The sequence below is a fragment of the Astatotilapia calliptera genome, chromosome 3, assembly GCF_964374335.1.
Source record: "Astatotilapia calliptera chromosome 3, fAstCal68.1, whole genome shotgun sequence".
Taxonomy (NCBI): Eukaryota; Metazoa; Chordata; class Actinopteri; order Cichliformes; family Cichlidae; genus Astatotilapia; species Astatotilapia calliptera.
The window spans coordinates 21,028,047-21,052,709 of NC_137424.1; the positions used below are offsets into that span (position 1 = coordinate 21,028,047).

Below are 24,663 nucleotides of genomic sequence, written 5' to 3' on the forward strand. Positions count from 1 at the left end.
TTTGGTTGATTGATAATTAAATATACTGACCACAGGAGTAGAGAAGTGCTCGTCTCATACAGAAAGGCTGAGAGAGAAAAACGAGTGTAGCGAGAGAGAGAGAGAGAGAGAGTAAAAGGACGTGTCAGAACAGCCGACAGCCACCGGACACTCCACTCCACCAAAGCGACAGTCCACTGTGAACACGGCGCGCGACTAAGGTGGGTCTTTTTCTGTTGTCTTCTCCAAACTCCAGATTATCACAGCTGACTGTCAGAGCCTCCGCTGCCCAGCCTGTGATAGCGGTGTCGTGCAGACACGCTGCCACTGACAAAAGCAACATTAGAAAACAGCAGAAGCTGTTTTGGGGAACAAATTAGTTTTTCAGCTTTCATATAAACCGCCGCAGTAAATGCTCAACATCACACGCGCCTGTTGTCTCGTTAAATATGTGAAAAATAATATTATTGCTGAAGTACCGGAATGTCGTGACTGAGTCAGTACAGCTGAAATTGTTTCGGTCAAGACAACTTACGCAAGTGTTTTACGCAAGAGTGTGTGCGAGATTGTATTATTTTAACACGCAGCAGCAACGGTAGTTCATTCTGAATCACGCCATACATCGTCTGCATGGGTTATGTAATAGGAAAAGTTACAGAATACAAAGTGCGGCATTCAATACAGAGGACAAAGAAAGCGTTGATTTTTCTGCTTGCACTCTTAGAGAATCTATGAATGCTATCGCCTCACCTCAGCCTGGTCAGGTGGGAGGCTGTCCTCGTTTTAAAATCAGACACTCGATCTGTGTGTCAAAACATGTAAGTTGTGTTTTTCATCCAAAACCAAGAGAGTTGTGTTTGTGTTTTTCAAATACAAGATAGTTCAATGCAAGATAAACAGGTCAGGAGTGGTGAAGTATGGCTGTGGTGCTCATGGTCAGAGTCGGGTTTGTATTCAAGTTAATGATGCTAAGATTAATTTACAGAATTTAACCTTTATAGTGACTGTATACTGTTCAGTGTATGAACAGTATTCTGTCTGTACAGGGAATCAACCAAGATTTAATTGTGTATATGCACAGGAAGCAGTAAACCTACACTAATCATACTCTGTTTTCTGTGCAGATGTGGAGGCAAAGTACAAAAGAAACAAAAAGGTTCTCATTTAAAAAACGTTTATGTTGACACAGCAAAGGTTTGGTTAGTTTGCACAAAGATAGCTGATACAAACACTTTGTAGACTTTTACTACTGATTTATCACAGTATACTGCTGTCAGTGTCAGGAGTTGATTATAATGTTAGCAAATATTTCAAAGGCAGAGACGAGCGCAGCGCCTCGGTGTCAGAGATTTGAGGAGCTGGAGCTGGGAGGCGGTGTTACCTGACAGTGACACAGAAAAGCTGCGGTGAGGAAACGCTTGTGTCTGGATTCTAAATGAAGCTGTAGCGTGTTGTTGATTGCATTATCTGTAGATGCATATTGATAGTCAGAGGTGTAACACACACAGTTTGCTTGAAGTTGAGATGTTCAAACTTTTCCTTAAGGAAAAATAAATCACTCATCTCACAAGAGGCTCTTTACCAGTAACGTCTTTTTATTATTGTAGGGTTTGTATGCAGCAACAGACTGAAGTGACTGTTGTTGGGATTTGATAAGATACAAAAAAAAAATTAACTGTGTTGAAATATATACCACCAAAGGAAATGGTTACTTAATGCCTGTGTCTGTGTGCGCGCGTTCAGCTATCTTAATGAGGATCTTAGTGAGGGAATTTGTGAGGACCAGTTTGTGTGTCACAAAGATAGCTGGACAGGAACACACGCGTGCATGTGTGTGTGAAGATGAAATGTGCTACATTTGCACCATTGCGGTTTGAACATTTGGTTAGGGTTAATATTTAAATAATTAGAAAACATGTTCACTCAGTTTGAGCTGTAGAGTGCGTGATCTTTTTAAGAGTTTGGTTCCTCTTATATATTAATGCATCATATATCATTGCATGCAAAATCGCCAAAAATACCTGATTTCCTGGAGAAACTTGTGGACTTTGTATAAGATGCAAATGTGATCATATATAACATCCGAGAACACTGCTTATTAAAAAACCCACACAAATCTACTCCAGCTCTACGATTATATCCACAGCTTGGATAAAAACATAGTCAGTCACCATGGTGACTCAATGCTTAGTACTGTTGCCTCTCAGCAAGTGTGAACCCAGGACACTCTTGCAAAAGAGTTTTGGTTTGGGTAATGCTACTTATTGCAAATGGACTGATTCTTGTATAGCGCTTTTCTACTCTCCCAGAGTACTCAAAGCACTCTATACAACACGCCACATTCACCCAGTCCACAAGCACTACCTCTATACTGAGTGCTTTCTAACTACACTCACACACATTCATACTCCAGTGGATGCATCAGAGAGCAACTTGGGGTTAGTATCTTGCCCAAGGATACTTGGCATGCAGACTGGAGGAGCCTGGGATCGAACCTCCAACCTTCCAGCTCTACCTCCTGAGCTACAGCCACCCCACAAATGACACATGCTAATGTTGGGTGATGAGGTCCCAACAGGAGCTGTAACAGAAATGGCAGCTGGGCTAAAGGATAAATACAAATAGCTGAAACATGCATGAAGCTTCTGTTTGTCTGCAGGCAGATTTAAAGCAAAGAATCAGAGACTCAGCTCTGCAGCTCCGACTTTCCAATTGTGACAAGAAAGCCTAAAACTTGAAGAGTCGAAAAAAGGGCTAAAAAACAAAAGCCTTGTGACTTTGAACTTAGACCTTCCTATTGCTACACCCTTCATTTTCCCTCTGAAGCACGGTGCTGTGACATCTTCCACTAACCATGGTGACGTCACTGAGCCAAGACAGCTGCAAGTTTGTTTTTCCTGTGTATTCAGGTGCACGCATGTTGCTAGCTGAACACTTATGTATGACTCATGTCTTCTTAGATGGAAGTCTACACTGTTACAGTAGCAACTGGTACTTCAGAGTATTCAGGCACCAACAACTACATTTATCTGACGCTTGTGGGGGAGAACGGGGAGAGCGAGCGCACTCAACTCGACAACCCTGGACTGGATTTCTGTCGAGGAGCAGTAAGTGTAGTTTGGGTTAGATCAGCTCAGGACATTTTAAGTAGTTTTTAGGACAACTTGACAGAATAACATGAACTAGCTTTTCAGCGTCAGTCTGAGATAGAAAGTACCTCATTTTTTTGTATTTCTCTTCCTCTATTCTTCCATCAGGTTGACCAGTACAAGGTGACGAGTCCTTCACCTTTAGGCTCGGTGCTACTGGTCCGACTAGAGAAACAAAGATACTGGGTGGAAGACAACTGGTTTTGTCAATATGTCACTGTAGAGCCTCCAGATGGAGGTAAAGTGCTGACTTTCCCTTGTTACCGATGGTTTGTAGGCGATGTCAAGATGGAGATACGAGAAGGAACAGGTAGGAAAGAGTCTCATTCCTTCATTGCCTTCAATGCCTACATGTGTAAAAGGCCTGAGGTCATTTGAGCAAAGATGCAAATTTCCCTTTAAAGCCATGCAGGTTCTATTTTAGTACAAGACTGATTCCTGTGTGGCATTTTATAAACCATGCATCAATCGCCCATTGACACACATGCATACTCCGATGGATGCATCTGAGAGTAACTTGGTTCAGTATGTTGTCCAAGGATAGTTTGGGCTGGAGCAGACAGGAGGAGCTGCAGAACAAACCAGCAGCAGATTAGTAGATGATACCGAACCCTAAGTTGCACCTGATAAATCCATCAGTGTGTGAATGTTAGGTTAAAAGTCCCAGTCAGTTTACCACATTAAGCAGTTGGTGGTGAGATTAAAAGGCTATCTAAGGCTACTCGTCCACCCATGCATGAGCACACTGGGGATGTGTAGCTGTTGCTGTACTACCTTCGAGTCCAGGGGTGTCCAACTCCTGCAGGTTTTAGATCTCACCCTGGGTCAACACACCTGAATCAAATGATTACTTCATTATCAGGCCTCTGGAGAACTTCAAGACATGTTGAGGAGGTCATTTAGCCTTTAAATCAGCTGTGTTGGATCAAGGACACATCTACAACCTGCAGGACACCGGCCCTCGAGGCCTGGAGTCCGACACCTGTGCTCTAAACCCAAGCTAGAACCTGCCCCTATGCTCAGCAAAAACTACAGAGCAGCAACTGCTGTAATAATGATGACCAGTGATTCAGGTTTTTAGCTGGAGCACATCATCTTTGTTGACAAGTTGCCATCACCGCCTAAGAAATGTGCAGCTGAGACATAAATATAGACACAGTATCAGATAATATAATCAAGATAAGACCACAAGGTGTAAATGAGGCCTGTGTCTTTCATGCAAAAACGGTGAAACACTGGGCTGCTGTGCCTGCTTTCCATTTGCATCATATTTGTTTACAGGTTCCGCTTAGACTTTTGTTATGTAAGTGTCAGACCATACAAGAAGATATATTTCCGGTGTTACATATAAGCAGAACTCCTTCAGTTATCTCATGTGTGACCCTTTTTCTTAGTGCTTGATTTCATCGGTATCGCTGCCCTACTCTATAATGTGATGGTATAACTTCCAAGTGTCTGCTGTTGTACTTCCCTGTCTCTCCTGTAGCAAAGACGCTGACAGGTGACTCTGCACTGCAGCTGCTGGAACACAGGAGAACAGAGCTGCAGGAGCGACAGAAGACTTACAGGTAGGGACTCACATTTATGGTGTATGAAACCCTTTAAACTGTACAAACTACAAGCCACATTTGACCAAATACATTCTGTAACAACACAGATTTGAAGCATTGAATATTTTTGTGTTAGATGGGTAACGTGGGCTCCAGGGATTCCCAGATGTGTTGATGCTGAAACAGAAGCAGACTTACCCCAAGACGCCCGCTTTGACAACGAGAAGCGGAGTGACTTTGAACATTCATTACATTACGCGTAGGTGGTACACACACACTCTATGATTCAACACATTTGTAACAAATTTGATTTTAAAACAACAAACGCCTCATTTCCTCTCCTCAGTTTGCTGGAGTTATCTCTGAAGAAACTGACCATCTGGTTTGGGAAATCCTGGGATGACCTTGAAGATTTCAAACGTATCTTCTGGAAGTTGAAAAGTCCCATAGCGGGTGAGTAAAAAAGCATAGCATAAAACAGCTTTAATAGTAGTTTCATGCAAATTCAAAATGCTACCTAAAAAATGATCTTTTAAAAGTGGTAATCACCACGGTGGCATCAGTAGGCAGCTGGATCAGATCTCCTGAGGGATCACGCTGATGTTCCTTGGCAGCAGATCCAAAAGAGTCTCTCTTGTGTTTAAACAAAAAACAGGAAAGAGAAAAAAATCCAAGTGGACCAATCACACCTTCACAGATTAACCAGCTGACCAATTTGCTTTAACGAGGTGGTTTGTCTGATTGGTTAACAGTTAAGCCACATCTTCTGACCTTTTAATCTGTAGTGGTTCAGTCCAGAATCTATTTGGACCAATTAGCCATTACCGCCTTGTTAAATGTGAAATGGTCAGCTGGTTTATCTGTGAAGGTGTGACTGGTTTCCTGTTGCCCACTTTTATTTAAACACAAACTGTTTGACGTTCCCTTACCTGATGAAGGCCACAAGCCGTCACTTGATAAAGTTGTTCCCTGATACTTAGTGTTGCTGGAGTCGCCACGTCATCAGATCTTTGTCTTCTCCATGCACCTTGGGAGTGGGTGAAGTTGTGCCAGAGAAGTTTGTTGCTATCAACTTTCCCATCGTTACCAGTTCTGCCACTTTCACCTCCCTCTTTAGATTATTGCAGACAGTGAGGGCAGCCTATTTAAAAGCCTTTTCTCCTTGTTCTATTCTGACTTTCTAATTGTTGTAAAATTTGAAGATGGTCCATAAAAGCATGTGGGTAATATTCACTTCAGATCAAGCACATTATCTCTCTCTGAACTTGATCTCTGCGGCGGTACTTTCTGTTCCAAAGGCCTTTGAACAGCGACAGGCACCTGATGCTCTGTGTGTCTGTGTGTATACAACAGAGTATTGTATGAAGCACTGGAAGGAGGACTGGTTCTTTGGCTACCAGTGTCTAAATGGTTCCAACCCCAGGATGATCCAGAGGTGCAAAAAGCTGCCGGAGAACCTCCCTGTTACCGCAGATATGGTGCAGCGCTCTATGGCTGGCAGGACCAACTTGAACAAAGAACTGAAGGTTGAGAAAAAGCACTACTTTGGTTTTTACAATAAAATAAAAGGAACGGCACAAATGTAGACGCTGTTATTGTCTCACTGCTGGTGTTTATTTCATGGTCTCTGTTGCATGCTTGCCATCATATCTTAAATTTCCTTTACACTCTTGTCCAGGCAGGAAACATATACTTGTTAGACTATGCCATCATGGATGGGATTCCCAGTAACACAATCAAGGGACACCCTCAGTACATCGCTGCTCCTATCTGTCTCCTGTATCAACACCCAGATGAAGGACTTATACCTATTGCTATACAGGTATGTTGTTTACATGCTTACACAGAAGCACAGGGACAAATTTCATTAACTGGTACTTTATCAGCAGCACAGTGGGGTGATTAGCACTGCTGACCCACCACAAAAAGGTCCTGAGCTTGACTTTGTACTTGACTTCCTGTTATAACTCTCAAGCACCTTACAGCAGATAATGAGTAAGCTCAGTAAATTAGCCTATCCCAGCTGTCTTAGGGCGAGAGGCGGGGTACACCCTGACAGGTCTGTGTGATATCAGGCTGTTGTGGTGCTTTGAACATGTATTTTTGGGGGTAAAAAAATAATGTTGGGTCTATTTGTTCTCCCCATGCTTGTGGCCTTGTGATAAAAATAATAAAACACACTATATATAATAATATACAGCAGAGTCTTATTATAAGCTGGGAGCATGCTTGTGCTGTAAGGTGTCTGGTTGTGTAGTAACCAGTGGATATGTACTTTTATATATAATATACTACAACATATATATTTATAACGGCATGTCTAGTCTATTTCTTATGTGCCTTTGAGACCTGGGGGTAGAACTGGTTATGACCTGTTTATATTTGGGAGCAGGTAGAAAGTCCTCTCTTCCTCGCCGGCTCCATGTCTGTCATTACGTCACACACCGGTTTGCTCTGTCGCACAAAATCACCGCCAATGATTCAGTTCTTTCTAAACGACAGAATCAGGTATTGAAGCAGCGACGGTGAAGCTTCGGTCATGTGACTCTGTTCAGACAAACCAAGCCTTGATACGGTGCTCTGAAGCCATGTGTTGGCTATACAAGCTAAGCGACAGCCCGTTCTACCTCTTGGGCCACAGCTCAATAGTCTCTTTCACCTTCCCAGCTTGAACAGACTCCAGGCCGGGACACGCCCATATTCCTGCCCAGCGATCCCCCTCTGGCCTGGCTGCTGGCTAAGATGTGGGTGCGTCACTCTGAGTTCCAGGTATTCCAGCTCCTGTCTCACCTACTTAGGACTCACCTGGTGGTAGAAGTGTTTTGTGTGGCCACTTTGAGACAGCTGCCTGCTGTACACCCCATTTACAAGGTAAATATTAATATAAGTCGTATTATTCAGCACTTTCACTGTTGGTCATAGTTGTTATCTGATATGAATTGGTTTAAAAGCAAAGAGATGAAGCCTTCATTTGTAATTTCCTTTCTGCAACATAAATCCAGTAGAATCTAAATTTCCAACAATAATCAAAATGTTCTCTTTTTTGCTGATGCAGCTTCTGGCCCCTCATCTACGCTACACTCTAGAGATCAACTGTAGGGGGCGCACTCAGCTCATCTCTGCAAATGGCATCTTCAAACGAGTATGCCACAGCACGCTTGGCTTTAGTATTACTGAGCTCTTCAATATTCAGATCTAATATTCCTGAAATGTTGTGTAGGTTGTGTCTACAGGTGGTGATGGCCTGTTAATTTTGGCCCAGAGGGAGTACAAGGTGTTGACCTACCGCTCCATTCAGCCGCTGTATGATTTCTGTGACAGAGGAGTGTCTCAGCTCCCCAACTATTTCTACAAAGACCACAGTCTGATGCTGTGGGAGGCCATACACAGGTACAATAGCAAGCTTGTGGTGTGCTAGCTTGCTGCAACCACTGGGTGTGATTTATTCGGCGGTGCAGTGGGTAGAACTGGTGGCTTAAAGAGTACGCATGTTGTCCTTGTTCCTGCGTAGTTCTACAAGGTACCGATGATCTGTGGAACCAGCACCTGAGTGCAGGAAGTGTGGATCAACTCTGTGTTTAAAAAGTCCACTCTCTGATCCTATGAGGATTACCCAGGAGGCGGTGCAGAGCTCGGATAGAGCTGATGGCCAGTTCTAACTGCCTCTATTCTCCAGATGTCTGCACTGCTTACTCTGATTCAAAACTGGCCCAGCCTTGCAGGCCTGCGGTGGCAGCTCTAGATCAGTGCTCTTGGATTACGACTGGGTTTAATTCAGTGGTTTGGAAAACTAAGCCCCCAGTCTGTTACTTTAAAAGGCTGGCGTAACCTGTACGAGCTGTTTCTAATCTATTAGTACTCAGCTTTTTACCTTTACTGCTTCACTGGAAAACAGTGGAATTCCTTGGAAGTCCAAATTCTCTTAAATTTATAATCTAACACGGCAAAAATGAGCAGAGAAAAAACCAAATTGTAAGTCCATAGTTCAGGCAGCAGTTGATCCCTCTGGCACATTTGCTGGAATATCCAACTGGGAATTCTTAGATCCAATCTTCTGAACTGCTTATCTCACAGAAGACAAAGGGAAGAGCCTATCATCTCTTCTGCATAAAACTTACATGACACCAGGTCCTCATCTCTCCCCAACATCACAACAACAGTTTTAACAATGGCTTTATATTGTAAGTATAAGAAAACAGAGAAAACCAAACAATCATATGACCTATGAGGACACAGTTTGGTGACAGTGGGGAAAACTCCCTTTCAACAGGAAGAAACATACCAGCAAAAACTACTAAAGCCTGATATTTTTACATGTTTTGAGTATCATTCTGAATGTCCATACTATTTATTTTAAACAGTGTATTCTTATAAATAACTAGAAAGTTTTTACCTTTGCTCCAGTTTTGTCTCCAGTATGGTAAACCTGTACTACCAGTCAGACCATGATGTGCAAGAAGACCTGGAGCTTCAGGCCTGGATCAGAGACATCACGGAGGAAGGCTTCACAGAGCTCCCCAACTTTGGTCAGTTATTAATGTAATCACCTGGACATGTATAGTAAGTTATTCATTTATTGATTGCTTAAAATGTCATTAGGTGTGAAGGTAAGTTTTTCTCGAGATACTACGCTCTCACGGCTGGTCTAAAAGATTTATTACATTTTTCATAAAGTGTTAAAATGTTTAAAGACAAAAGTAGATTTAAACAATAAAAAGTTCATCTTAAGTTCTCCAAGGAGCATATGGGAGCAGGATGCAACCCATAACAGCAAAGCTCGGTGGTTAGAGGATCTGAGGGCAGACCACAGCAACCTCTCCATCCAGTAACCACCAGTGGAAGACATCCAAGAAAGTCTCCAGTATGAAGAGCTGGACTGCACCCGCCTACTGGCTGAAGAAGCTCACTGCACTCCATGAGGGCCTGGCAGCACAAATGAACCAGCTGTTGATGAGAGACATCTGGAGTGTCTAACCGAAGGCCTGACAGCCCAGATATATCTACATAGATCTATCTAATCTCGATATCTAATATACATCTATATCATATAGAAATATATTATATATAGATATTATCTTTATTTATATAATATATATAGAGAGATAAAGATAGTATCCATATATGTTATATATAGATAATATGACGATGTGACACAAGACCTGAGAGATGCATCTGGCCCTTCAGTTGATCCATCTACTGCTCTAAACTGGTCTCAGTGGAAGGGACGCCATGCAATACATGTTTGCACATGACAGTAAACCATTGGACCTGTTAGGTGCACAGCTCTGCTAAACCAGACAGACTATCATGAGAAAATGTTGTTACTACTCAGCGACGAAAATACTTATGAGCTCCTGAAACGAGACCCAGGAAGAGGCTACAGGAAGAAGCTGATAGACTGTCTGAAGCAGTTAGAACAGGACAAAGCTATTGAGCGGACCTCATACCACAGGATGTACCCAGGGGAGTCTACAGCAAGGCTGTATGGTTTACTGACGATACATAAACAGGGTGCACCTTTATGACCGATTGTCTGCACGATCAACTCAGTCAGCTCGAGTTTCTGGCTTCGATCCTCAACCCGCTGGTGGGCAGCTCTGAACACCACATCCAGAACACCCTGGATTGTGTTGAGAAGGTGAGAGATTGCAGCCATTCCCCAGCTCTCTGTGAATGGTATTCATGGCATTGATCAGTGATCTTTGATCAATGGTCATGAGAATCTGCATAATTAAGATTAAGGAACTGACCTCCCAGCTCATTGTTCCTTCAGTGGGCTGGTTTCAGTCATTATGCAAATGTGCTGTTTATAAGGTTGAAACCTGCAGTCAGCTGAGACTGAAGGAGTCACCTGGTGATGACGAAACGTTTCTCCCACTGAAGACGTCCAGATGAACAGAATCAACTTTTGGACATTGGACCTGTTCCCCATTCTCCTACCAAAATATAAGTAAATGAGGGGCGTTCAAGACTTCGCACAGCACCATTTGTGTTAACTGTTGTTGACGAGTGTTGATGGCTAACAATCAGTCTGGATCTGGTCTCAAACTCTCTTTCACTTGATCATTTATCTGTAACTATATGCAGTTAAGTTCAAAACATGAATGTACTGCAATGTAGAATTCACAAGTTGGTTTGTTAATTGAATTTAAAAACAAATGACCAGGTGAAATTTAACTCACATATATTTGCACAAGATTATAAAAACAAAGCGATTGCCAGAACGAGGCAGCAATTGTGTCACATCCTTCCTTTCATAGTTTCAGACTACAGACACATCTCCTCCAGTTAGCAGAAGTTCTCGGCAGGATATCCTGTAAGTGTGTATCCTGTGTATCCACTTAATGGTTCATGTGTTCCAGGTTTGCCCAGTAAACTCAGCAGCAGAGAGGAACTCTGCACACTGCTGGCAGTGGCTATCTTCACAAGCACAGCCCAGCATGCTGCAACTAACAACGGACAGGTGCTGAACACACACACAAGACAGTCGACACTGTTACACAAGATGCACTGAGGTGCAGAAACTGACACTGTTGGTTTGTTGGGGCGACTTATTTAAGAAAAGATGATACCACAGGGGTACAGCAAACGTTTCTCTACTCTGATTCCTTTTAGTTTGACTGGTGTGCCTGGGTTCCCAACACCCCCTGCACCATGAGACAACCGCCACCAACAGACAAAGATGCTGTTACCATGGATATGATTATGGCCACGCTTCCCGATGTCAGCCAGTCCTGTGTACAGATGGCCATCACATGGCATCTGGGACGAGCACAGCCAGATGCAGTGAGTCCAAGTTGCTCACCATACTGTGTCCCATACAGTTTATAAGTGATATATACACGTAATATACAGCGATAACGGCGATAGATCGGTTAAAAATATGAATATTCAAAAGTTTTACACAGAAATAAAAATGTCAGCAATATTTGTTAAATAACTAATATAAATAGATGCAATAACACTAATGTCACTGTATCTACTGATACGTGTATATCATGGTTACTCAAGCCATCTGTTCTTTGCTAATGGTTTATGTTTATAAACATAATGCAAATATTTGACACTCATATACGTTTTCGTTAACTGCAGGAATTTCAAAGACAACATGTCACCTCAGTTCGTCTTAAATAAAGAAAATGGCATTTCTATTGCATGGGTTGATTTTTTTTACCTTGCAGCACCACAGAATATTTATTTTTACTTATTCTTTGGGGATTTTCTTGCCTTTCATTAAGATGGAGGAGACAGCGAGACATGCAGGGAAGCATTAAGTCTTGCAACACGTATAAATGATATTTTGTAATGAAAAATGGAATTGATCCTTTTTCCTCAGCTACTTGCGGTTCACATTGTTTCTGTCTTTTCTGCTCAGATTCCTTTGGGCCGATACACAGAGGACCACTTCACCGAGGCCAAAGCCCTGGAGGTGATCGACAGGTTCAGGATGGAGTTGAAGGAGATCGAGAAACACATTCTGACTGAGAATGAAGGACTGGAGCTGCAGTACCTTTTTCTCCTGCCCAGTCGCATAGAAAACAGCATCACCATATAGAAATACTCCCAGACTGCTGAGTGAATCTTTGCAGTGCAGGGACTCCAGCGACACTCAAAGAAGGGAACAACTTTATTGACTGACCGGCGTGTTTCGGCGTGTGGCCTTCATCAGGGTCATAGTAACACATAGAAGTGTGCTTAAAGAAAAGGCAGGAAATTAACCAATCACATCTTCATAGATAAACCAGCTGACATATAACAGGTTGGTATTGGTTAACTGGTTAGGTCACGCACAAGTAAATACTGGACTAGATCATTATCTTAAATCTTAAACTTTGGAAATTTGTCCTTGTGTTATATGAGGTTGTTTTCTGTTCTTTAAATATGAACCAAAAATGAATCAAAACAATAGACGATGCAGGAGATGATCAGGAGGGAAAAACGTTTCTTTACACAGACTATAAAAATATTTTGTAAATGGAGCGGTTCTATTGTAGCACTTTTCTACTCTCCCACAGCAGCCAGTGCTTTATACAGCACACACGTTCAAATGAGCACTTTTTTATGCTTAAGTGCTTTCTATCTAATATTAACTCACTCGTACTCTGATGGATGCATCTTGGGTTCGTATCTTGCCCAAGCATATTTCAAACCACCAACCCTCCGATCAGCCGATGCCTCGCTCCACCTCCAGCCGCAGGATTTCCTGGAAGCTCTTTATTTGCATCTCAACCACTAACAGTTGGGACTGATGTGTCATGTGCAGAGTGGGCGAGCAAGTGAAATGAAGTGTCTGACATGTCAGTTCCCAGCTGCTTGAGATCTGGTGACTGGTCAGATTAGAGATAAACCTGCATGAGTCATGTTTGGAGAGATGAGTCATTGTTTGTGTTCACATTAATTATGAGTTTATTACTGTGGCACAGATATTTCCTTCTGTAAGATAAGATAAGATAAGATAAGATAGAACTTTATTAATCCCTCGGGTGGGTTCCTCTGGGAAATTCTGTAGTAGGGTAAGTTAAGTTTACCTCCATTTAATCAATCCTGGGTAATCAGTAAGTAGTACTTTTGACAGAATAACTTCAATGTTTTAACTTTTTTACTTAAAACATATAAATGTATTATGAAGCTTAAAGCAAGACATCCTGATATATCCATGTGCTTACAATGTTGGGAAATAAACAAATGAAGCTACAGCCTTTGTGTGTACTTTGTGGCTTCAGTACAACTGTAAGATTACTGCATGACTCATCAGGTAACAGTAAAGAGTGGGTCACTGTGACGCTCACCACAGGAAGAACACAGTGGATACAGTAAGTCTGCTTACAGCAGACAGCTGGACGTCCTCCAGGGAACCAAAGGTAAACGTAGGATTTAAAAGGCGCTTTCAGACAAACTACGCTGAGAGAAATGATTTAATTTCATTATCAACATTCCCAACACAGTCACATGGTCACTGATAAGGATTACAAACATACTCTCTGATTTAAGAAGTACACCAAAGTGTTTTACAGCTTTTATTTCAATCTGACTAGTGTAACCAAACAGTTATAACACAGTAATCAGAGGTAGAACTAGTTTAATCTTAGAATTAACACGTCAAATTACTTTTTGTTCTCAAAGTGTCCGACCTCGTCCCCTTTGACAAGGTCCCTGAAATCCTGAGACAGAAGAAAAAACAGGTGAGAATCAACACAGCTGCTGTCAGTGGGCTGCGGGGAGGTTATCCTTCCACCAGGTGGCGCTACTGCACGAGATACTCCTGAAGAACAACACCGAGGAGCAGAAATGAGAAACTGTAGCAAATACAATAAACCATCAGTTTATAAATTAAACAAGAAAGCAAACTATAGTTAATCCTCCTCTTTGACCTTAAATAAACCTCCTATTTGTTTAATTGACATAATACATTCAATAACGTTTAAAACCAGAGAAAGACCATAAACTCATCATGACTCATATCTCTGTGATCAAGGTTGTTTTACTTCTTCAAATGAATTTTGAACTAGTTGTCTTCCATCATCTCCATAAAATCAGAGGACGTACAGCTGGTTACAGATGGTTGAGCTGTTTGGACACAGTAGAAAAGAAAGGTGCAGAAGAAGAATAACTGATAAAGTGAACCTCATGACTGTTGCAAAGAGGACATGCAGGGCTGCAGGAGAAGAACAGACAAACTATGCCTCCATACTCATCTGCTTATCCAGAGCCAGGTCACGAATGTAGCATCCTAAGCAGAGAAGCTTTGACCTCCCTCTCCCCAGCCACCTCCTCCAGCTTACCCAGGGGAATAAGGATGACTGTGATCCCCAACACACACCCTCTGGACCCCCTTCTTAAAGATGGGAACCAACACCTCGGTCTCTTAATCGATAAGTACCACCCCTGATCTCCATGCAGCATTGCAAAGGTGCGCCAACCAAGACAGGCCTCCAGCATTCAGAGGCTTCATGAACTCGGCCGACCTCATCCTTTGAAGTTTAACTTGCCTGAGTGATGTCACCCCCCCAGTGATGTCACACTCGTCCAAAGACTCTGCATCCTCTATGGAAGGCGTGTCAGCGGGATAAAGAGGTTCTTTCAGTATTTCTCAACTGAAGTCAGCAATGCCCCCTCTGCAGTGTATACTGTGTGGGTAGATCAATGCTTCCCCGTCCTGAGTCATCCGGCAGTTTACCAGAATCACGTCAAGGATGCCCAAAAGTCTTTTTCCATGGGATTGTTTTTTTTTTTTTGACACTGTAATTTTTATTGATAGTTTTGTCACAGTTTAAACATAGACATGTTTTGCATTACAGGAGAAATAACCATGCAAGCACACAGTCAAAACAAAACAGAACTAAAGCGAACAGAAGGTGTGGGTGCCAATTCTAATCAACTACCGTATGCATGCCTGCCTTTGCTCAGCAGCATACATACTCCAGCTTATATATGTACTTTTATACAGGCATGCATCAATAGATATACAGAGTCATAGACCTTAAATGTTTTGTTCGTTCATTAATTTTCCTTGGTGCCATACAATGTCCACTTCTCCCACTTAGCAACGAAAATATCTTCCTTTAATCTGAGAATGTAAGTCATTTTTTCCATTGCATAGATTTCTCCAACAATATTTAACCAGTCTTGTGATGAAGGCGGAGCCAGTTTGTACCAGTTTCTTGTTATAGCTTTCTTTGCAGCTATCAATAGGATTTTTGTCAAATACAAGTCGTCGTACAGAACATACTCTCTAATATTCCCAAGATATACAGTTTTAAAATTGTGTGGTAATTGGTAGCCCAAGATATTGCCTATTACAAGACTCACGTTCTTCCAAAAATTATGCAGTTTCAGGCACTCCCAAAACACGTGCGTATGATGTGCTTCCATGTTACCACATCTTCTCCAGCATGGCAAACTGTCTTGAGTCTGTTTACTTTTGATTTTTGGTGTAATAAAGAATCGAGTAAGGTGTTTCCACCCAAATTCTCTCCAGCATCTTGAGTTAGTCGTTGTGTTCTGGGTTTCACACATACCTAACCATTCCTCAGTTGAGATATCAGTTTTTATTTCCTGCTCCCATTTCTTTTTTATGTATTCAGTTGATGTTGCCGTGTTCTCTCTTAGATTTTTATATAGTACAGAAATCTCCTTGAATTGGAGGCCCCTGTATGATTTAATTATACAATTCAGGATGCCATAAGACGTACGCGAACTTCGTATTTCCTTTGAAAAGTAGTCTCTGAGTTGCAGGTACCGGTAAAAATTGGTTTTCTCTAGACTATACCGATCTTTTAAATCTTGAAAACTCATCAAATGGCCATCTTTCATTACTGTACAAATCGCTGTTATTCCTTTTTGTTCCCACTTCCTGAATCCTGGGTCGTGAGCACTCAGTATATCACCAACAACATAGGCAGCCCAGTTTAACATCTTAACCTCCCTTTCCAACTTACTTTGTTTAACTAGGCCAAACCATATCTCTAGAGTGTGGGATGTTATAGGATCAAGGAAATGCTGTAAGGTTTTCTTAAGTTGCTCATTTCCAAGAAAAGTCTGGACTGGGACATCCCGTACTTTTATTTCAATATCTTTCCATTTAGCATTAAAGTTCTGATCACACCACTTTATCGCCGGTCTGGTTTGGGCCGCATGATAGTAATCTTTTAGATTAGGGAGTCCCACACCACCCTGCTTCCTAGATAGTTGTAATGTTGTGTATTTTATTCTAGGCCTTTTACCATTCCATACAAATCTAGAGATGAGCCTATCCCAGTCCTTGAATTTTTCCACTGGGATCTTAACTGGCAGAGATTGGAAAAGGTACAATAACCGTGGGAGGACACTCATTTTTATTGTTGTGATTCTTGCACTAAAGTCTAGTGTAAGAGTTGACCATCGGTTTAGATCGTGTTTAATCTGAGTGGTCAGCCTATCATAATTTGTTTTAAAAAGGTCACTCAATTGTTTAGTCACGGTTACACCCAAGTATTTCATTTGTTTTGCAGTCCAGTTCAGTCTAAACTTATTTTTAACCTCTTCAGATGGCAAATAGTTGAAAGCCAGTATCTGAGTTTTGGTCACATTAATTTTGTACCCCGAATGTTCAGCAAAGATATTAATTACATTAAACATTGGAATTAAAGTTTGGTTTGGATTTTCTAGGTAGAGTATGATATCATCTGCAAATAAGCTGATGATGTGGTCTTCCCCTTTAATACTTATTCCTCTCACCTCCTCACTTTGTCGGATGGCCTGTGCCAGGGGTTCAATATATAGAGTGAAGAGAAGAGGTGAGAGGCAACAACCCTGACGGGTACCCCTCTCGAGAGAGATTTGCTCCGTTAGGCTGCCATTGATTCTAATTCGAGCTGTAGGAGATTGGTAAATAGATTTGATACACATCACAGCACCGTCATCAAAACCAAACCTTTCAAGCACGGCATATAGGAAGTTCCAATCTACACTGTCGAAAGCCTTCTCTGCATCCAGGCTTACTAGGGCCGCACTGCCCTTTTTTGTTTGTATCGAGTTAACTATTTGGAGGGTCCTTCTTATACTATCTTGAGTTCTACGTCCTGAGATAAAGCCAGTTTGGTCTTCATTAATTAAGTCTGTCATAATTGCTCCATATCGCTTAGCGATTATAGATGTGTATATTTTGTAGTCCACATTAAGAACCGATATGGGTCTGTAGTTGTTACAATATTCGGTGTCTTTTCCCTCTTTAGGGATTACTGAGATAATCGCCTCTCTCCATGAGGGAGGTGTTACACCCTCCGCAAGGGTATGATTGAATGATGATTGAAGCATTGGTATCAACTCCTCCTTAAAGTTCTTGTACCACTCTGAGGGGAACCCATCGGCCCCCGGTGATTTATTAGCTTTCAGACTGGAAATTGCTCTAGATATTTCTTCATGACTGATGGGGGCAGTCAGTTTGCTGTTTTGCTGCGTACCAATACGTGGTAAGTCTAGGAAGTTAAGAAAAGCAGTTTTCTCATCTTTATTTGAGGAACATGGTTGTTTATACAAGTTTTCGTAATATTTCTTAAATGTTTCTTCTATTGCTTCCTGGGTATACTGCAAGTTATTTGTAGATAGGTCTCTAATCTTGTGAATCGTATTAACAGCTTGCTGCTGTCTAAGACGCCGTGCTATCAGTCTAGCTTCCTTTGGGCCATTCTCATAATAATCCTGTTTCAAAAATCTAAGTTTTTTTTCCACTTCTTCAGTCAATATATTGTCAATTTCCTTTTTTAGTGTTTTAATTCTGCCTTGGAGCTGAACATTCCGAGTTGTTCGGTATAATATTTCTGTGTTTTTCAATTCCTCCACCTGGCTTAGGTACAGGGCCTTCCTCATTTGGTGTTGTTTTGAAGTTATAGCAATAAGCTTCCCTCTGAGCACAGCTTTGAATGCATCCCAAAACACCGTTGGGCTAATTTCTTCAGTGGAGTTTTCCTCTATGTATTGCTTTATATCTTTCTTGATTTGGTCTTTCGTTTCTTTATTATTCAGACAGCTCAGATTTAACCTCCAACAGGTATTTCTACGCCTACTATTTAGATTTAGCTTTAAATGAATGGCACAGTGATCAGCAATATCTGCCACTCCAATTGTGCATTCAGTTACTCTGTGTAGATCCCATCTGTTCATTAAGACATAGTCAATTCTTGAGTAAGTGTTGTGAGTCTTTGAGTAGTGTGTATACTCCTTATCCAGTGGGTGGTGTTCCCTCCATACATCTACCATTCCATGCTCCTTCATAAATGTATTAACCATTCTCGCCAGGCTGTTTTTGCTTCTATTTGTGCTTGTTGTATCAATTCTATGGTCGAATACCACATTAAAGTCTCCTGCACACAGCACAATCCCTTCAGATTCTGACATGACTGTAGTAAGTAGAGTCTTCACATTTTGTTGGTTGCTCTCAGGGGGAATATAGAGATTGATTAGTGTCACCGCCTCCCCTTCTAGTTTACCTCTTACAATAATGTATCTCCCCTCACTGTCCCGAATTTCTTTAGAACATTCAAAATTAACTGAATTTTTAATAAGTATTGCTACCCCCCTTTTACGACTTTTCTTGCAAGTACTATAGTAAGAATTTCTGTACCCAAATTTCTTCAATTTATCATGCTCTTCCTGCGACAAATGTGTTTCCTGAAGATATATTACATTGGCATTAAGCTTTCTCATTTTGAGTATCACTTTGCTTCTTTTAATTGGGTTATTCATCCCATTGACATTCATTGACACCAGCGTTATATTCCTCATCTTTTCACTGTTAAGTTTTGCTTTATTTTTGGCTTATCACTATCATAGCATCCCACACTAACTCTAAGAACTTGGAACAAGATAACAAGAAACTTAAGAGAAACTGAAAATACGTATTTCTTACCCACAGCGTCCCTGTGGTTCGTGGGGTATATCCCTTTCAGATTAGGGGCCCCCGTGAGATCCAACATAGGTTCCTTAAGAAAAAAGAAAAAAAAAGAAAAGAAAACCTACCACTTTCCGGTCTACCTTGCCTTGAAAAGTAACAGAGTAATGAACCTTTAGTTTCAGAGTTCTACTGTTCAGTCATTTCCACCGGATTCAAATGTTTGTATCCTCACTTATAAGTTCTCGGTGTTAGATCGCTGCCATCCCAATGCATTTTGCAGTCGCTCCTCCAGCATCGTGCTTTCCCCGCTCCGCTGCGGCACCTCCACCTGTATTCCTCTCCTCCTTAGCTCCTCCGCCGCCGCCCGGCCACTGTCATATGTCCTGGCGCCGCTCTCCCAGTGGATCCTGATTCTGGTCAGAGGCGTCTGGAAGCGAATTCCTCTTTCTTTTAAGGCTTTCTTAATTCCAGCGTATTCCTTCCTCTTTTGAACCACGTCGGCAGCGTAGTCATGATCAAAGAAAAGCTGCTTATCCTGATGTACAACCTTTTTCTTCCACGCTGCCTTCAGCACCATCTCCTTGGTTGAGAACTGAAGAAAATTAACCACCACCGATCGCGGAGGTTTTTCTGGTCCGGGTTTTGGCACCAGAGCTCTGTGCGCCCGCTGAATATTTAGAGCAGAATCCGGCGGGAGCGAAAGCTCAGCTCTCAACAAGTCCTCCACACACTGCAGCACAGAGTTTCCTTCAGAGCCCTCTTTTAGGCCGAAAATGCGAATGTTGTTCCGTCGGCTACGGCCTTCCAAGTCAGCCAGTTTCGTCTGAATATTCCGTTGTTGCTGAAGCGACTGGATTAGAGCGTCTTTTGCGGCCAAATTCCACCTTTCCATCTCTTCCAGTCTTTCCTCAGCTTCTTCGAGTCTGGTCTCATGGCTAGCTAGCTCGTTCGCAGTTTCTGCCAGCTTTGTATTAATGTCTTTCTTGAAGCTGTCGAATTCGTCCTTCATTTCTTGTGTGATGTCTTTCTTAAACGTGGCAAACTCGGTTTTAAACTCTGCTTTAAGTGAGTGAATTTCCTTAATGATGTCCTGGAAGTCTGCGTGAGGGTGGCTAGCTACATCTCCTTCCATCTGCTCGCCTTGCACGCTGTTCTCGGACATGTCTGCGTTGCCCCCTCTTACCAGCTCCACTTGTTTCACAAAATCCTTAATGTTTCCTTGTCTTTTTGACCTTCTTCCACCTTCCATGGCATTTATTACACGGTTTAGCGGTGGAAATATTCGAATTCTGGTTCTCTTTCGAGTTTTGACCGGGAGCTGCAGGTTTATGCTGCCATCTTCCTTACGTCCCCCTAGTGGTCCCCCATGGGATTGTTTTTTAAAGCTGATGTCTGGGACAGTTACATGGGAAGCATTTATGGATTTTTCATGGACTGACCCATCTCAATCTCCAGTACTACCTCAAAAGAAACTAACTGGATCAAATTGTTCAACTGAACAATGTTGTTTGGCTAAGAGCAAACAGCTTAACAAGATGGAGTCTCTTGTAATCGAGATCCTGTGATTCTCCCAAAATAAATTCAAGTGCATTGCAAGGTAAAAAGTCAGAAGCATTAACTCACCTTCTTCTTATTGAGCTTCATCTGGCAGCAGGAGAACAGTCCACACACTACATACATAGCAGCTGCGATGAAGCAGTTGTAGCCCACCTTCTGGTACACGTCATAGGCCCTGTGAGGTGGATCTAAACTGAGAAAATAGAAACATTGCAAAAGAAAAGTTACACATCTCATGAATGATTCAGTCACTGCAGATACACAGCAGAATGAACAAGTACTGAACACATCACGCATGTTCTATGTAAATATATTTCTAAAGGTGCTATTGAACTACAACACATCCCATTCATACATGCAAAGAAATCAAACCACAGATGTCTTTAAATTATGTGTTATAATGAGAAATGACAAAGGGAAAAGCATATTTAATACTTCGTACAAGGACAGTTTCTAGATGCCTCTTGTATGCAGAAACTAGTCACGTGCATTACTCAGGTGGGATTTTGGTCCATTTTTTCACACAAACAGTCTTGAAATCCTGAAGGTTCCCCTTCTATGAACTCTGACCTTTAGTTATTTCCATACGTTTTCAGTAGGATTCAGGTCAGGTGACTGACTGAGCTAATCTAGCAGCTTCTTCTTTCTCTGAAATCAAATGAGACTTTCCTTGGCTGTGTTTGGGATCCATTGTCTGGTAGATGGCAACAAAGTTTGTGAGTCTAAGGAGCTTGGAAAGAAAAGCGTCTGGACTTCTTTAAGTTGCTTGAAGACGTTTCACCTCTCATCCGAGAAGCTTCTTCAGTTCGAAGGTCACATGGTGGAGAGTCTCAGATTTAAGCTCTGTGGGTGTATCCCCCACAAAGAGGGACAAAAGGACCACCTGATGATCCTCTACCTAATCACATGAGCCAGGGTTTCGGGTGAGCTCACTGTGAAACCTGGCCCCACCCTATCATGTGATTTCCTGAGGTCAGATGGCCCAGGGTGTGAGTGGGCATTTGGCGTCTGGGAAGTATCTCAAAACTGGACTATAGATGGCAGACAGTTGGTGTCGTAAGCCCCGCCTCTGTTCAAAGATGGCCGCTCACAGTGGACATAGATGGCTTCTTTTACTCCTCTTTCAAACCATCTGTCCTCTCTGTCCAAAATGTGAACACTGGCATCCTCAATGCCATTGTTCCCACTTTGGAAGCAACTTGAAGAAGTCCAGACGCTTTTCTTTTCAAGCTCCTTAGACTACGATGACCTGGATGACCGAGAACCTTCACAGACAAAGTTTCTGAGTATTTCTTCTTCAATATTTTGTCTCTGTACATTGTTCGTTCCCTCAGTTTATGAAGTATGTGGAAATGTGTATGTGGGAGCACCTCGTGGCCGGTTTATGGTGGAATGATTTTCTTTCCACATTATTTACTCCAGTGCTCACTGGAATTTACAGTAGTTTAGAAATTCTGTAACCAAGGGCATCAACTGGAAGAAGCAACTAGAGACTGAAGAGGTACAACACAAACACTATGGCAAAGGGGAGCCAGGACATCAAGTTGGGGATACCGTTGTCATTCCCACCCACCAAGCCCCAAGAACAACTTGCGTATTAAAGGCGTTGAGGGCAAGTACAGCTGAAAGAGAGGCTCAGTGGGGAACCCGGACTCTCCAAGACTCTGTGAAGGTTCTCAGTCATCCAGTCCACTACAGGAAGACAACACCTGCCTGTGAGGGTGACGCCTCCGTACCAGATGTGCTGAACAACTTCTACGCACGGTTTGACTCTCAGGACGTGATGATGAGGAAGACTACTCCCCTCACAACGACCAGGCTCTGTGTCTGATGTGAAGTACTGATGTGCACCGTTGTGTCTGCATCATTCTGTTCTGTCTGGTGTTGCACAATTTGGTGGGTTTTTTTGCCAGTTTTGCACACTTGCACTTTATGTAGTTCTGTGTTGATTGTTTGTCAAAGTGAGTTGAGGCAACTGTTTTTGTGATTTGGCGCTATCGAATAAAAACTGAGCTCAACTGAGCTGTGCCTGTAAGGGCTTATTAAACACAGGACAAAAACACAGGACGGTCGTTTAGCCCAAGATTTGCTACCCCTCCCCCAAAAGGTTGATTCTGTTCATCTGGATGTTTTCTCTTAAAACGAGCGTTTATACGGTTGGAAACCTGCAGTCAGCTGATAATGAGGAAGTCACTCTGCTACTCTTTGAGTCCAAACTTCCTGTTTTTCATTCTGGACCAGATTGAACCATTTTACTATTTATATTCCTTTTAAAATGTCCATGTTTAGCTCATTAGCAGCTAAGTGGAGGCCAAACGCTGCATCGTGTTCAAAAACAGGATCTCTTTCCCGTCTGCTGGACAGATTTGGTGACCTGTGGTTTATTGCTGAGGCAGATTTCAACTTTCAAGGAAGAATCGTGTTTCTACAAAAGACACAGCAATATCAAATAACATCATTAACCTTTTCTTCATTTACATTTTACGAGGGAAAGAGCGTTTTTCTGCTGTCTGTTTTCATTCCTTCTATTTAAGGCAGAAAATTGAAGCATAATTGGTGACTGTCTCTGCAGGAGCAGGATACCTGCAGCTGACAGGATACTAACCCTAAACAGAATGACCAACATGCAGTGCATCAGTCCAGCTCAAACAGACCAGTATTGAGCCAGAGTGCAGCTGCATAGGCAGAGATCTGGAGTGATGTGTTATAGCACAAGACTTACTCTTTAAATGTGTCTTCATCTGTCAAAGGCACATCTTCAATCAGTACTGCTGAATTTGTTGTAAAGAAGATGCCCAGCAAGGCCTGAGACAGAGAGGAGTATATTAGTCAAGCAGTGGCTCAGAGTAACTTGTAATGTGGTCCCAAATGGAATGAACATAACAGCAGGGTACAGCTCTTTATGATCCAGATATGTTTTTGACACAAATGCAATGCTTCCTAAACATTCACACAAAACAGGACTATTTAATATGCTATTGGATTAAACAGTCTTTCTTTACTCTTTAACTGGAGCTTCCTAAGCTGCCCTCTACTAACACTGGGAGGGAGATTCAGAAAAGTCAAACCATAGATCTGCTGTTATAGTTGCTGGTACAACAGGGTGTTTGCCTGACACTGTCTCTGCACCTTCACAGAAACAGCATACATGTCATGCACATCACGTTTTACGTTTAAAAGGGTCAGTCTGGACTCAAAATCTAACTTTATTTCAACCCACGTGGCTCATACACAAGTGTATGTAAGAGTTAAGGCTCCGTTTTCAGACACATTTAAATATATAATGTTAAGAAACTGGAATCACGTGACTGAGTGAACAGTAACTTCGTAACAAGAATTTAAGTGGCGCATAACGACGCAGCAAAGCAAAATCTCCACACTTACCAACATGACAACTCCCCACATGCTCAACACGATCCCACATGCGGCGAGTTTAGGTCCACAGATGAGGCCACGCATGATTCCACTCTGGTGCTATTACTAGTCCACACAGAGAGCGTCAAACTAATCTCAGACTACGGTAGCTTCTTCGGACACGTGACTATGACCGAACAGGTTCCGGGATGTTGAAAGTTAGAAATAGAAACAAACCGATCGAGTGAAGTGTTTTATATTAGTGTGCGGTGCGATACATTTGCTCCTAACTTACTGTAATAAAAGCCTGACACGTCCGTCACGTACAAACCAACACAAACCTCTAGTTACAAGTTTTCTGTAACAATCCGGTAAACGAAATCACGTGACCGCAATGTTCTCAGTCATGTGACCTTCCCTCTCCGCGCGCAGATACCTTTGGAAATACAGTAATTTCCTGATTTCACAACAACATGAACGCACGCCTGTCTACTTTATTCTCTGCGCTTATTTTGTGTGATAGACTTTGAAACGCTCTGCTTTGCAGTAAACGCGTAGTGTATCACTAGAAAGTAAGCACTCATTTAACGCGGTGTCTTCTTGTGCACATGGCAGGCAAGTGATTTGAATGATAATATATATTTAGAAAAAACCACTGTAATGTATCTATGTGTGCCTTTGTAGTGGTACAGTATGGTTATGT

At 42.1% G+C, this 24,663-nt stretch overlaps 2 protein-coding genes across 3 annotated transcripts; one reads left to right on the forward strand and one right to left on the reverse strand.

The window, feature by feature from the left end:
* Nucleotides 1–59: 59 nt before the first annotated feature.
* alox12 (arachidonate 12-lipoxygenase) lies at nt 60–13,941 on the forward strand. Of its 2 annotated transcripts, XM_026161323.2 has the most exons (15): nt 60–200; nt 2,940–3,086; nt 3,237–3,438; nt 4,615–4,696; nt 4,815–4,937; nt 5,025–5,131; nt 6,032–6,204; nt 6,357–6,500; nt 7,346–7,549; nt 7,734–7,820; nt 7,899–8,068; nt 9,083–9,204; nt 11,041–11,141; nt 11,294–11,464; nt 12,054–13,941. In XM_026161323.2, the coding sequence occupies exons 2-15, from the start codon at nt 2,940–2,942 to the stop codon at nt 12,231–12,233; spliced, it is 2,013 nt and encodes a 670-aa protein (XP_026017108.1). In that variant the 5' UTR covers nt 60–200; the 3' UTR covers nt 12,234–13,941. The 2 variants fall into 2 exon arrangements, with proteins under 2 accessions (XP_026017108.1, XP_080154330.1); XM_080298204.1 differs by lacking the exon at nt 2,940–3,086 and having other exon boundaries at nt 68–200.
* LOC113018365 (ribonuclease kappa-A-like) lies at nt 13,576–24,365 on the reverse strand. The gene is made up of 5 exons (XM_026161432.2): nt 24,256–24,365; nt 23,991–24,147; nt 23,329–23,411; nt 20,673–20,799; nt 13,576–13,940 (listed from the first exon to the last, which is right to left on the reverse strand). Exons 2-5 carry the CDS (start codon nt 24,063–24,065, stop codon nt 13,923–13,925), a joined length of 303 nt encoding a protein of 100 aa, XP_026017217.1. The 5' UTR covers nt 24,066–24,147; nt 24,256–24,365; the 3' UTR covers nt 13,576–13,922.
* Nucleotides 24,366–24,663: the final 298 nt, after the last annotated feature.

What these genes read in the sequence shown, in the direction of transcription:
- alox12 (XM_026161323.2), top strand. Translation starts at nt 2,940, where the DNA reads ATGGAAGTCTACACTGTTACAGTAGCAACTGGTACTTCAGAGTATTCA. An exon ending in GTTGAAAAGTCCCATAGCGG is followed by an intron (nt 5,132 to 6,031) that starts GTGAGTAAAAAA and finishes TGTATACAACAG; the next exon opens with AGTATTGTATGAAGCACTGG. An exon ending in ACTTGAACAAAGAACTGAAG is followed by an intron (nt 6,205 to 6,356) that starts GTTGAGAAAAAG and finishes ACTCTTGTCCAG; the next exon opens with GCAGGAAACATATACTTGTT.
- LOC113018365 (XM_026161432.2), bottom strand. Translation starts at nt 24,065, where the DNA reads ATGCGTGGCCTCATCTGTGGACCTAAACTCGCCGCATGTGGGATCGTG. An exon ending in TGTGGGGAGTTGTCATGTTG is followed by an intron (nt 23,412 to 23,990) that starts GTAAGTGTGGAG and finishes TCTCTGTCTCAG; the next exon opens with GCCTTGCTGGGCATCTTCTT. An exon ending in GATGAAGACACATTTAAAGA is followed by an intron (nt 20,800 to 23,328) that starts GTAAGTCTTGTG and finishes CTATTTTCTCAG; the next exon opens with TTTAGATCCACCTCACAGGG.